At 52.5% G+C, this 12,631-nt stretch overlaps 1 protein-coding gene across 7 annotated transcripts in view; it reads left to right on the plus strand.

Annotated features, from left to right (window-relative positions):
- The first annotated feature begins 1,358 nt into the window (after window positions 1–1,358).
- TPRN (taperin) overlaps window positions 1,359–12,631 on the plus strand; it is a 28,381-nt gene continuing 17,108 nt past the window's right edge. The window contains exons 1-2 of one of the 7 annotated variants that reach the window (XM_043498664.1): window positions 1,359–2,320; window positions 2,357–3,683. In XM_043498664.1, coding sequence (XP_043354599.1) covers window positions 1,413–2,320; window positions 2,357–3,683 — 2,235 coding nt within the window. In that variant the 5' untranslated portion in view covers window positions 1,359–1,412. Of the gene's footprint in view, window positions 3,684–12,631 lie in introns of all 7 variants that reach the window. The other 6 variants (XM_043498667.1, XM_043498665.1, XM_038375053.2 and 3 more) reach the window with 6 other exon arrangements.

Raw genomic sequence — 12,631 nt, forward strand, 5'->3', positions numbered from 1 at the left:
CTAAGGTGCCACAAGTACTCCTTTTCTTTTTGCGAATACAGACTAACACGGCTGCTACTCTGAAACCTGTTAAATAAGCAATGAACCTTTCCCAGCAATACAGCCCAGCTCCTTATGAAATCTGGTCTCTCCAATAAATAAGAATCATCAGGACTCTTGAGCCTAGTCCGCACTAGAACAGCGGCTCTCCCCTCTCAGGAGGCTGATTGGTCTTGCGGACCCCCAAGTTTTACCTCACTTAAAATCTACTTGCTTACAAAATCAGACATAAAAATACAGAAGTGTCACAGCCCCACTGCTACTGAACAATTACTGACTTTCTCATTTTCCCATAGAATTATAAAATAAATCCATTGGAATATAAATATTGTGTGTAGTACATAGAGCAGTATGAACACGTCATTGTATGAAATGTTAGTTTGCACTGACTTGGCTAGTGCTTTACGTAGCCTGCTGTAAACCTAGGGAAACATCTAGTTGAGTTGATGTACTCCCCGAAAGACCTCTGCGTCCCCGTAGGGTTACACGTTCCCCGACTGAGACCCCCTGCACGAGCAGTCGGTGGTCAGAAAAGCTCTCTATACCGTACAGCTACCCCGGGAATCCCTCCTAGCGGCCAGGCATCTTGGGCTGGCAAAAAAGGGCTATCGCCCCGGTATAGCGTAGCGAGTGAATTCAGCTATTCTGGCAACAGGATTTTTTTGCCATTATACCAGTGTCTACGATCGGGCTGTTGCCAGCCCAGAACTGCCCCCCCGGCGAAACGGACACACGCTGGCCGGGTGGGTCTGACCTTGTTCAGGTTTCCCTGCTCAGCACAAAACTCCCTCGCTGGAAGCTATTTCCTAGCGAGCAACAGCGCCCGGCCCAGCAAAGCGGACCAGTAGCCACAGGGCGGACTCCCAGCGGCAGCCTGCTGGGTCGCAGCAGCCCGGCACCCCCCGGAGGGGGGCGGCTAAGGGGCCTTTCCGTACGTGGCCCCCCGCCCCGGGGGCTCTCCCTGCCGGGGCGAGCCGCGCTCTGGGCACACGGCCCCGCACCCGGGGAGCCTGGCGGCGGAGCCCGGCTGGACTGCGCAGTGCCCCCTGCCGTTCACACGGCGAGCGGGGCCGCCAGCCCGGGAGGGGTGAGGGGACGCGGCGCAGCCCCCGGGCGCGGCGGCTCCAGAACCGAGCCCCGCCCGGCAGCGCGCACCCGCCCCGCCCCCCAAGACACGCCTCTCACCCGGAACTGGCAGCCCAATGGCCGGCCTGGCCGTGACGGAAGTGCTGCCCAATGGGCGGTGTCGCTCGGGCGCGGCGCCGCCGCCGCTGTCCAATGGGCGGGCAGAGGGCGGGGCCGCAGGTCCGGAGGCGGCCGGCGGGTCGCGCGGTGCCTGGCAGTGCTGACCCGCCCCTCGCGCCGCTCGCACCATGGAGCCGCCGCTCTCCGCGGCTGGCGGGCCGGCGCTGCCCCTGTGGAAGCGGGAGATCCTGGAGCGGAAGCGGGCCAAGCTGGCGGGGCCGCCCGCGGGCGGCGGGGAGCCGGGCGGCGGGGGCCGGGCGGGCCCGGCGCCCCCGGAGGAGCGGCTGGTGCTGGCCGACAGCCTGGGCCCGCTGCGCGAGAACCCTTTCATGCGGTTGGAGAGCGAGCGGCGGCGGCTGCGGCAGGGGCTGCCCGGGGGCGGGCGGCGGGGCGCGGGGCGGCCGCTGCAGGAGCTGCTGGAGCTGTACAGCGCCGTGCCCGGCATCCGCACCATCCGCGCCGACAACATCCTCATCATCGAGTCCCAGCCCGACGCCGACGCCGGCTGCTTCGCGGCCGGGGAGGGCGCCCGGGACCCGCTGCCTGCCGCCTCGCCGCGGGGCCGCGACCCGCTCCGGGACCTGCTGGCTCGCAAGGGCTCGGCGCTCACCGAGATCCGTGCCGCCCAGGTCTTCGTCTACGAGCCGACCGAGTCCGGCCAGGCCGGCCGGGTCAGCCGCCTGCTGCAGAAGTTTGACCAGAGGCCGCGGGGCCGGCGGCGCCGGAGCAGAGACGCAGAGCCCGGCCCGCTCGTTGCGGTGCCAAACTCCCCCGTCAGCCCCCCAGCCCGGCCGGCCCCGGTCCCGGGCTCCCCGGTCAGCACCGCAGCCCCACAGCGGGTCCCGGTCCCCGTGGCCAGCCCTCCAAACCGGCGGGTCCCGGGCTCATCGGTCAGCGCCGCCGTCCCCCGGCCACTCCCAGCCCCGGGGTCCCCGGTCAGCCCTACTGCCCCCCGGCCGGTCCCAGTCCTCCCAGCCAGTCCTCCAAACCGGCGGGCCCCGGGGTCCCCGGTCAGCCCTACTGCCCCCCGGCCGGTCCCAGTCCTCCCAGCCAGTCCTCCAAACCGGCGGGCCCCGGGGTCCCCGGTCAGCCCTACTGCCCCCCGGCCGGTCCCAGTCCTCCCAGCCAGTCCTCCAAACCGGCGGGCCCCGGGCTCCCCAGTCAGCCCTGCTGCCCCCGGGCCACTCCCGGTCTCGGGGTCCCCGGACAGCCCTCCAAACCGGCGGGCCCCGGGCTCCCCGGTCAGCCCTGCTGCCCCCGGGCCACTCCCGGTCTCGGGGTCCCCGGACAGTCCTCCAAACCGGCGGGCCCCGGGCTCCCCGGTCAGCCCTGCTGCCCCCGGGCCACTCCCGGTCTCGGTGTCCCCGGTCAGCCCCGTTGCCCCCCAGCCGGTCCCAGGCTCCCCGGGCACCTCCCAGGCCTGTGGCTTCCTGCACAAGATCGGCTCCAACTCCTTCATTGTCAGTCCCCGGGGTCTCCGTCCAGGCAGCCGTGCCCCACTCACCAACAGCCCCTTGGAGCAGCCTAGCAGGAGCCCCTGTGCTAAGGCGCCGCCGGTGCCATCGCCAAGCGTTTCCCTTGCCAGAGACAACACAAGGCCAAAGCCGGAGAGGAGCAAAGAGATCCAGCCATCCCAATCCAGTGCCACCCCCAGTCCTCTCCAGCCGCTCTCTGCATCTGTCCTGAGGGACGGGGGCTCCTTTGAGATCCGCCCAGCCCCCAAGCCAGACCTGGCCACCATCCCTGCCCATGATTTCCAAGCGAAGGCCCTGGCCAATCTGCGCCTGAACTCACGGAACTCCTTCCTCTTTGTGCCCTGCCGTGGCAGGGGGCAGTGTCTGACAGAGTCTGCAGGGGCCCTGTCACCCTTGAAGCCTGAGTGTGAGCAGCAGGGGGAGCCCATAACCCCCCCACAGGCCCCTCAAGAGCTCTTGGTGCCTGTGACTTACATTGATGATGATATTGTGGAGCTGGACGCTGGGGGCCTGCCCCAGGAGATGGGCCCAGCTGCAGGACTGAAGGACTCAGAGCAGCCCCAAGAAGCTACCTCAGACCTGGGGATGGAGACTTCTGCTATACCCCTGTACATACCCCACTCTGCCGCCTCCACCTTCCAGCAGAGAGGCGGCAATACATTCACCATAGTGCCCAAAAGGAAGCCACCCAGCTCTGGGCTGGAGGTTGACAGTGGAGCCAGCAAAGCCCAGCAATCGGAAGAGGAAGACGATGAGGAAAGCAGAAGCAAGGGCAAAACCTTGGGGAGCCCTGGTGCGTCCCAACTGGATCTTGGGCCACTGCTTAAAAAGCGCTACCCCACTGTGAATGAGATCGAGGTGATCGGCGGCTACCTGTCCCTGGAGAGATCCTGCATGAGCAAGATGGGCTCTCACCGCAAAAAGGTAACCTGACAGAAGTGCCAAGGGTGGCTTTGCTCGGAAAAGTGACTGTATGCCTTCCCCCTGTGTATCAGGCTCATGGTCCCAGCTGCTGTGTGTGTGGTAGAAAGGCAACAGAAGTGGTAATGGCTTCTGCTCCTGGTAGCCTTGTGAAGCCAGCACAGCACTTGGGAGACTGAGAAGGGTTCTGTTCCATTAGTACATCCTCAGAATGGGAGACAGCCCTTGGGGTGTGCTACAGTCATTTTTCAGAGTAAGACTGCGTTTCAGATGTCTTTTAAACAGAACGAATTAAGAACATTCACAAGAATGAGTAGAAAGTGAGGTGTGTCAGATGGCTAGGTGGGTTGAACCTAACTTTTTCCAGTGTTGCATGCTGTCTGATGTGCACTATAGCACTGCACTTCCCTCCATGTGCTCACTACCAGTTGCTGCTCTATGTAATGAGGTGACATAAACTTGGCTTCTTGTCTGAGTTAATGAGGTCTTGTTAGTGGCTCAGGGATTAGTACGGCCACACCACTAGGCAGAGCATGTGGGATGTCAGCACCGACTTAATTCCTCTTGAGATTAGACCCTTTCTTCCCCCTCCCCCTGTGCCTTCTGTTTAGGATGGAATCTACATACAGCTCTGAATAACTCCAAGAAATACATATGCCAGCCTGGACTGCTGTCAAATGGCTTTGAAAGACACAGTGACTGCCAGATCTTCTCACCAGTTGGGAGCTGACTTTGCCCTTGCGGGGCTGGGATTCAGAATCATGCTTTATGCATATTTATGCTCATGTCATAGGGATAATTGTATTGATATAATGGTCTAGACCGGGGTGGGCAAACTTTTTGGGCCGAGGGCCACATCTGGGTGGGGAAAATGTATACAGGGCTGGGGCAGGGAGTTGAGGTGCAGGAGGGAGTGTGGGGTATGCGAGGGGGTGCAGTGTGTAGGAACGCGCTTGGCAAGGGATTGGGGCAGAGGAGGGGTGCAGGGCATATGAGAGGGCTCAGGGAAGGGGTTGGTGTAGGAAGGGGCTCAGGGGAAGACTGCAGGAAGGGTCTCAGGGCAGGGGTTGGGATGCAGGAGGGGGGCGGGATGCAGGCAGGGGGCTTAGGGCATGGAGTTGGGGGGCACAGGACACAGAAGAGGTTCGGACTCTGGCCTGGCGCCACTTACCTAAAGCGGCTCCGCGGTGGCAGCGGCGCATGCCAGGGCAGGCTCCCTGCCTGCCCTGGCCCCAGCCCTGTGCCGCTCTGGGAAGGGGCCAGAATCCTGTCCCTGTGCGGCCCCTGGGGAAGGGGAGGACACAGGGCTCTGTGTGCTGCCCTTGCCACGCCTCCAGGTATTTCCCCCAAGCTTCCATTGGCCACAGTTCCCCGTTCCTGGCCAATGGAAGCAGTGGGGGGCGGTGCCTGGAGGCAAGGGCAATGCATGGAGCCCTCTGCCTGCCCCTGGACCCCAGGTATGTGGTGTTGACTGCTTCTGAGAGTGGCGTAGGGTCTGCGGCACCACAGGGGGCAATTCCGTGGGCCGGATCCAAAGCCCTGAGGGGCCGGATTCGGCCCGCGGACTGTAGTTTGCCCACCACAGTCTAGACCTTTGGTTCCCAAACTTTAACAACCTGTGAACCTCTTTCACTAAAATGTCAAGTCTTGCGAACCCCCTCCTAAAAATGAATATTTCCAGGGATTTTCTCCTTTACCTGAGTATAAATTATAAAAGCTGTGATCTTGGAAATATAAAATTTGTTTTTATGACATGCTTATTACACATATTATTAATTATTTATCATTACAATATTTGTATTACATTATGTAAACGGCAACACTCTTCCAAGATCTCACTTCGTAGCTTGTATCACTTTGAATAAGCCTGTTATAAGATAAGGCTCCTAAGTTTCATCAAGGAGTATCAGCTGTGAAATAGCATGAAGGGATTTAAGAAGCCAACTCAGAGTTCCTCCTACACAAGCGTTCAGGTCTTGAGCGTTCCAGGCAAACAACGCACATTACAACAAAGCTTAAAGTTGTTCTTCGTAATAATTTTAAAAATACTAGCTGCCTATTTAATTTTAAAAACAGCAAAAAATATCCACCTCCCTTTTTATTTCTTATAAGGAGTCTTGAAGCTTAAATCTCCTCAGTGTGATAGATAGGCTTGCTTTGACCTGCTTAGCTCTTGCAAATCCATGGGCTCCTGGCTGCTGGCCCGGTGCTGCCCCAGGGTCCCTAGGCATAGCTCTGCCCACCATTAGGGAATTTTTCCCCGAGAACCCCCTGTAACATTTTGTGAACCTCCAGGAGTTCACAAACCCCAGTTTGGGAACCACTGGTCTAGACAGAGGAGCAGGCTTAAATTGTTACAGCATCTAATGCTAAATTACATTGTTGTATTGCCTAGTAGTTAAGCGCTTATAATGTCACTGACTTCTAGGTTTGAAACATGCTACCAAATAGCTTTTGTCTTTACCAAACCAAAGTGGGAATTACAGTAGGAATACATCTCGCTTGCTAAACCTCTAACCCTAACTCAGATTTTGAGGGAAATAGTCTACAGGGTGGCCCAAGCAGGTGTAATCTTTAGAGGAAACTTCTGAATTGGATGAATTGAATGTGGAAAATTAGCTGGAGAGTACAGCAGCTTTGGTATTTTTCATTGTCTTGGACAGCATACAGCGGCACAAACTTATCAGTTTACAGAAGATGTAGGAACTTCAAAGGGACCTAACAAAGTTAGATGAATGGACAGCAGGATCACATGAAACTCACTGATGATGAATGCAAAGTAACATGTGCTGGAGGGCATAACCTGAACTACTCAGACACAGAGCTAGAGTCTAAATTAAGAACCTGAGAGAGCTTATTGAAGATCTCTGCTTAATGTACAGTGGCAGTCAAAAAAGCAAACTAGTTCATGTACAAAACATGATAGAAAATGATACCTGAAGGCACTGTAATATTCTCAGAAGTCAATAATATGCCCTTATGTGGAATGTCTTCAGCAAGGTAAGCTTATATTTGGTTCAGATCACCTTGTTGAAAATGTTTTAGTAGAGGCAGACCCCAAAATCTTTTTATGTACTTGTTATAATTATTATTTTCTTTGGAGTCTGTACCTTGCCTATACCTTGACCAAGAAATTTGGTTCTTGACAAAAAATATTTGACTACCGCTGCCCTGAGGTGTCATGACCCTCAGTTTGAGAACCCCTGAATTAGAGGATGGGGGTGGGTGCATCAGAGATGTTGATAACATTGATGAGGCCTAGAGACACTTGTGGCAAGACTGGGACTGAAAAGGAGAAGAATAAAGGGGCCATGAAAGGGGCATAAAAAAAAGCATAAGAGAGAAGGTCAATCAGGCCTTTCCTAATACAAGAACAAAGGGATATTTGGTGAAATTGAAAGGGAATAAATGTATACCAGGGAATAACTTTCATAATAGCTTGCTTGTGGAACTCACTACCACAATATAGTATCGAAACAAAGAGTGTACAAGGATTTGGAAAGGACTGGGTACTTATATGGATAATGAGAACCTCCAGAGATAACTTTAATGCTATAAACTCTCCTGCTTCGTGACATAATCTAAACAATATCTGATGTAAGCTAACCAATACTGGAAATTTTCCCTGTGTACAAGCTATATCAAGCTATACCCCCGGGGGATCTTTTACACCTTCCTCTGAAGCATGCGCTGCTAGCCACTTTCAGATGGGGTACAGGGCTGGACAGACCACTGATCTGGGCTGGTCATTCCTGTGTTCCTGTGAATGTATGTGGTGTCTATACCTTGGAGGTTTCTGCTTTGACAGTCTAACTATCAGTGAGTTTTGTCTCTTTGGTTTTGATGACTACAAACTAGCAATGTATCTGAACAAGAGCAAACCTCCGTCTCTGCTGCTAACTTACCAGTGAGGAAGTTGCTCACAAGACAGTTTTGTCAACTTGCACTTGCAATTTGTGGAAGAACAATTTATTTCTTCAGATGCCTAAGCTCCATTCCTCGGTACCACTCAAAAACATTGACAAAGGACTGGATGTAGCTAGATCCACCTGAGCTCACACCCTCCTTACCAGGGAAGGGGAGAAAATGTGCTTTGTGCTGTGCCCAGGAGGCTAACAAATCCAGGCTGTGGGTGCTGCAAGTTCCAAAATTTGAGCCCATGCCAGCAGCTGCTTCTCATTTATATTGAAGGAGCGCAGCACCTCTGATCTCGGCTCTGGCAATATATTACAGGGGGAGAGTGCATCTCAGCACCTTGTCTACCAGTGACTTCCTCACCATGGGCTATGGAGAGCTGTATTTTCTTGGTTCTTGCTGCTGCTTCAGGTGTCCTGGCTTTTCGTGGACTGGAGGTCTGTAAAAGCAGTAGGAAATAGAAAGAACCAGCTTAGATGCTGCTTCTGGAGGCCACACAGCTACATAGGAGTCAACCAGAGTGACCTTGGGGGCTGGTGCAAGAAGGGTGGCATTGTGTACAAGGAGAGAGGCCTGAGCAGGGAGAGGAACTGAGCAGTCAGCAGCAGGAGATGTCCCTCAGCCTGCATCGCTTCCCGCAGTCCCCATTGGCCTGGAGCGGCGAACCGCGACCAGTGGGAGCTAAGATTGGCCAAACCTGCAGACGCGGCGGGTAGCAAACCAGCCCGGCCCGCCATTGGCTTTCCCTGAACAAGCAACATCCCATGTTTGGGAAACACTGGTTTAGAGGACAGGTTTTTTCAAGAGTCCTTTTTTTTGGCAGTAGTTTGGTTCCATGCCTAGCATGCACCTTCTCCTTCTGGTCCCTGTAGTGCTTCGAACACTTCATAGATCTGTACTATGTTCACTGGTGCCTGTGGTAAGCATTCCTTGGCACCATGGGCATGCATGTTTGCATGTCCAATGTCATATCTTCTCCCTTTGTAGGAAATTACAGACTGATCAAATTGCCTCTTGATTTTTTCTTGGATCTTGAGCTCTCTAAGTCTCTCATTGTCTTGTGGATCTTGAATCATTATTGTAGCTTTTCTCAGCACACTTTCCCGTTTATCAACACACTATAAGTAAGGCTACATTTTAGTCGCGGGTATTTTTAGTAAAAATCATGGACAGGTCACGGGCAGTAACAAAAATTCACAGCCTGGGACCTGTCCTTGACTTTTTTACTATGTACCCCTAACTAAACCATGGGCGGGGGCCCGCGGGTGCTCTGCAGGGGACAGTCTGGGGGTGCCATGACTGCTGTGGGAGGTGGCCTGGGACCCTGTGAGTGCTGGGGGAGGGAGGCGGGCAGTGGCCTGGGCCCCCCACTAGTGCTGGGGGGGAGGGTTGGTGGGGCTGGCAGGGGCTCTGGGTGTCTCTGCAGCTCCTAGGCAGCGGAGGAGCCAGGGGGCTCCACAAGTACTGGCTCCCCAGCTCCCGTTGGCTGGGAACCACAGCCAAGGGAGCTGCAGGAGCAGGGCCTGCAGGCGCCCCCTTGCCTCTCTGCCTAGGAGTGGCAGGGCCATGCCAGTGGGAGCCAGGGAGCCCCCCCTGCACCTCCCAACCACTAGCCCTGAGCCCCCTCTCACTCGCACCCAAACTGCTGCTGCTGGCCCAGGGGCTACTCGAGCCAGGCAGCCCCTGAGCCAGCACCAGCTGCTGCAAAAGTCATGGAAAGTCACAGAATCCGTGACTTCCATGAGAGACTCGCAGCCTTAAGTATAAGGAATGAGCACCAGGCCTGGACATGGTTTCCGGGAGTGCAGGTAAAGTGATTTCCCTTTTGACAACTTACAGTAAGCTTGATCACAGTGAAATTCTGCTTTTCCAGTGAATGGTTTGTGTGGGAAAAGTCCTTCTACAGGAAAGGAACCTCTCTCTGACTTTGAAGTAATATATTTTCCTGGTAAACGTGCCCTTCCGTGGGTCAGTTGTGTTCGCCATAAAATCTGATGAAGCTGTTTGCTTAGTGTTGTGTTTAGTTTAATGAGTAATATTGAAACAGTAAGAATAGGGCCTGCATTGCTGTGCCCACTGTGGAATGTGCAGATACAGCCATGTCTCTGCAGAATGCATAGAATCGCAACAGCCTGTTTCCTGCTCTGACACATCTTACAGGCAGATGTGCAATTAGCTGATCTCATTCCACTTGCTGGCTGATGGGAGACAGAGTACCCTTCCTTGTTGTTGCCACGCTGTCATCCATACCCAAAGATGGCATAGTGCAGTGCTCAGCTGAGAATTAGATGACTGGACCAGGGCCACCGTTTCTCTTCCTGCCCCAGACCTGGGGGGGAGAGGAAGAAGAGAAATTCACCTGGGGGGCTTGTTTATCTGCAGTTCTGTTTTTCTTCTCCTGATTCCATAGAGCTTGTTCCCCTGAAATAAAGGCTGAGGCTGAGATGACCTTACAATAACAAATGTGGTGTTTTGGGTGCCACATAGGTGCAGGGTCTGGCACATGTGAGTTGTTTCCTGTTCCTGTGCAAGGGTCCTTTAGGCCTTACCCAGGTAGTTCCAAAGTATAGCAAATGATTTTAGAGTTGGATGTTTCAACCACACTTGGCTCTGCTTGAGCCTTTCTGGCTTTAGGATGCAGTCTAGGAAAGTGCAATGTGGCAAGTATATTCCATCTGAAACCACAAGTTGGGCTATTTGCTCGTACAACCGGCTCATCTGTGAGATGCTGTGGTGAGGAGCAGGCTATGTGTGCTGAGAGAGGAATTAACTAATTTGATTATTCTGGCAGGCTGGGGGTGTTCTCCTGTCCTTAACAGATGGCCTGTCCTTTCAGCATAGCCTAGAAGTGGTACAAGGACCTAAACAGAATAGCAGGCTGTTCAGAGAATGGCAACTTCAGGAAGGAGAGCTGGGCTTCGCTGCAGGATGTGGATCCTCTGGGCTTTGCAGGGAAGGGAGGGATATTGGATATCAAATGCCTAGGAGATGGTGGGGTAATACCTATCCCCAGTGAGCTCATGTGACCCAATCTCTCTCTGAGGCTGGTCATCCGCCAAAGCCAAGATACAAATCTAGGTTTCTCTCAAGCACCTGATTGTTGTCTGTCATGTCTGTACTAGCTGACAGCAAGGATTGCAAGCTGCTTAAGAAAGGGGGAGGCCTCTGTGGGAAGAGGATGTAGGTCTCCCCTATGTATTTTCCACGAAATGCATCCGATGAAATGAGCTGTAGCTCACGAAAGCTTATGCTCAAATAAATTTTAGTCTCTAAGGTGCCACAAGTACTCCTTTTCTTTTTGCGAATACAGACTAACACGGCTGCTACTCTGAAACCAGTCTTGTTTTGAAGACTTCCTTTTTCCTCTGGCTGCAAGGCTACCTGTAGGTCGTGGTGTAGAACTGTGTTCAGAGTTTTGTGTCTCCAGCTCTGGAGCTGCACCCTGAGTCTTAGAAAGAAGTGGGACCGCTAAACACTGAGGATGGAGTGGAGGTTAAGGATAATCTAGGCATGGCCCAATATCTAAACAAATACTTTGCCTCAGTCTTTAATGAGGCTAAAGAGGATCTTGGGAATAATGGTAGCATGACAAATGGGAATGAGGATATGGCGGCAGATATTACCATATCTGAGGTAGAAGTGAAACTCGAACAGTTTAATGGGACTAAATCGGAGGGCCCAGATAATCTTCATCCAAGAATTTTAAAGGAATTGGCACCTGAAATTGCAAGCTCATTAGCAAGAATTTTTAATGAATCTGTAAACTCAGGAGTTGTACTGTATGATTGGAGAATTGCTAATATAGTTCCTATTTTTAAGAAAGGGAAAAAAAGGTGATCCGGGTAACTACAGGCCTTGTTAGTTTGACATCTGTAGTATGCAAGGTCCTGGAAAAAATTTTGAAGGAGAAAATAGTTAAGGACATTGAAGTCAATGGTAAATGGGACAAAATACAACATGGTTTTACAAAAGGTAGATCGTGCCAAACCAACCTGATCTCCTTTTTTGAGAAAGTAACAGATTTTTTAGACAAAGGAAACGCAGTGGATCTAATTTACCTAAATTTCAGTAAGACATTTGATATTGTGCCACATGGGGAATTATTAGTTAAATTGGAGAAGATGGGGATCAATATGAATATTAAAAAGTGGGTAAGGAATTGGTTAAAGGGGAGACTGCAATGGGTCCTACTGAAAGGCGAACTGTCAGGTTGGAGGGAGGTTACCAGTGGAGTTCCTCAGGGATCGGTTTTGGGACCAATCTTATTTAATCTTTTTATCACTGACCTTGGCACAAAAAGTGGGAGTGTGCTAATAAAGTTTGCAGATGATACAAAGCTGGGAGGTATTGCCAATTCGGAGAAGGATCGGGATATTATACAGGAGGATCTGGATGACCTTGTAAACTGGAGTAATAGTAATAGGATGAAATTTAATAGTGAGAAGTGTAAGGTTATGCATTTAGGGATTAATAGCAAGAATTTTAGTTATGAGCTGGGGATGCATCAATTAGAAATAACGAAGGAGGAGGAGAAGGACCTCGGAGTATTGGTTGATCATAGGATGACTATGAACTGCCAATGTGATATGGCTGTGAAAAAAGCTAATGCGGTTTTGGGATGCATCAGGAGAGGCATTTCCAGTAGGGATAAGGAGGTTTTAGTACCATTATACAAGGCACTAGTGAGACTTCACCTGGAATACTGTGTGCAGTTCTGGTCTCCCATGTTTAAAAAGGATGAATTCAAACTGGAACAGGTACAGAGAAGGGCTACTAGGATGATCTGAGGAATTGAAAACTTGTCTTATGAAAGGAGACTTAAGGAGCTTGGCTTGTTTAGCCTAACTAGAAGAAGGTTGAGGGGAGATATGATTGCTCTCTATAAATATATCAGAGGGATAAATACCGGAGAGGGAGAGGAATTATTTAAGCTCAGTACCAATGTGGACACAAGAACAAATGGGTATAAACTGGCCATCGGGAAGTTTAGACTTGAAGTTAGACGAAGGTTTCTAACCATCAGAGGAGTGAAGTTT

This window comes from Dermochelys coriacea, chromosome 16, assembly GCF_009764565.3.
Source record: "Dermochelys coriacea isolate rDerCor1 chromosome 16, rDerCor1.pri.v4, whole genome shotgun sequence".
Classification (NCBI taxonomy): Eukaryota; Metazoa; Chordata; order Testudines; family Dermochelyidae; genus Dermochelys; species Dermochelys coriacea.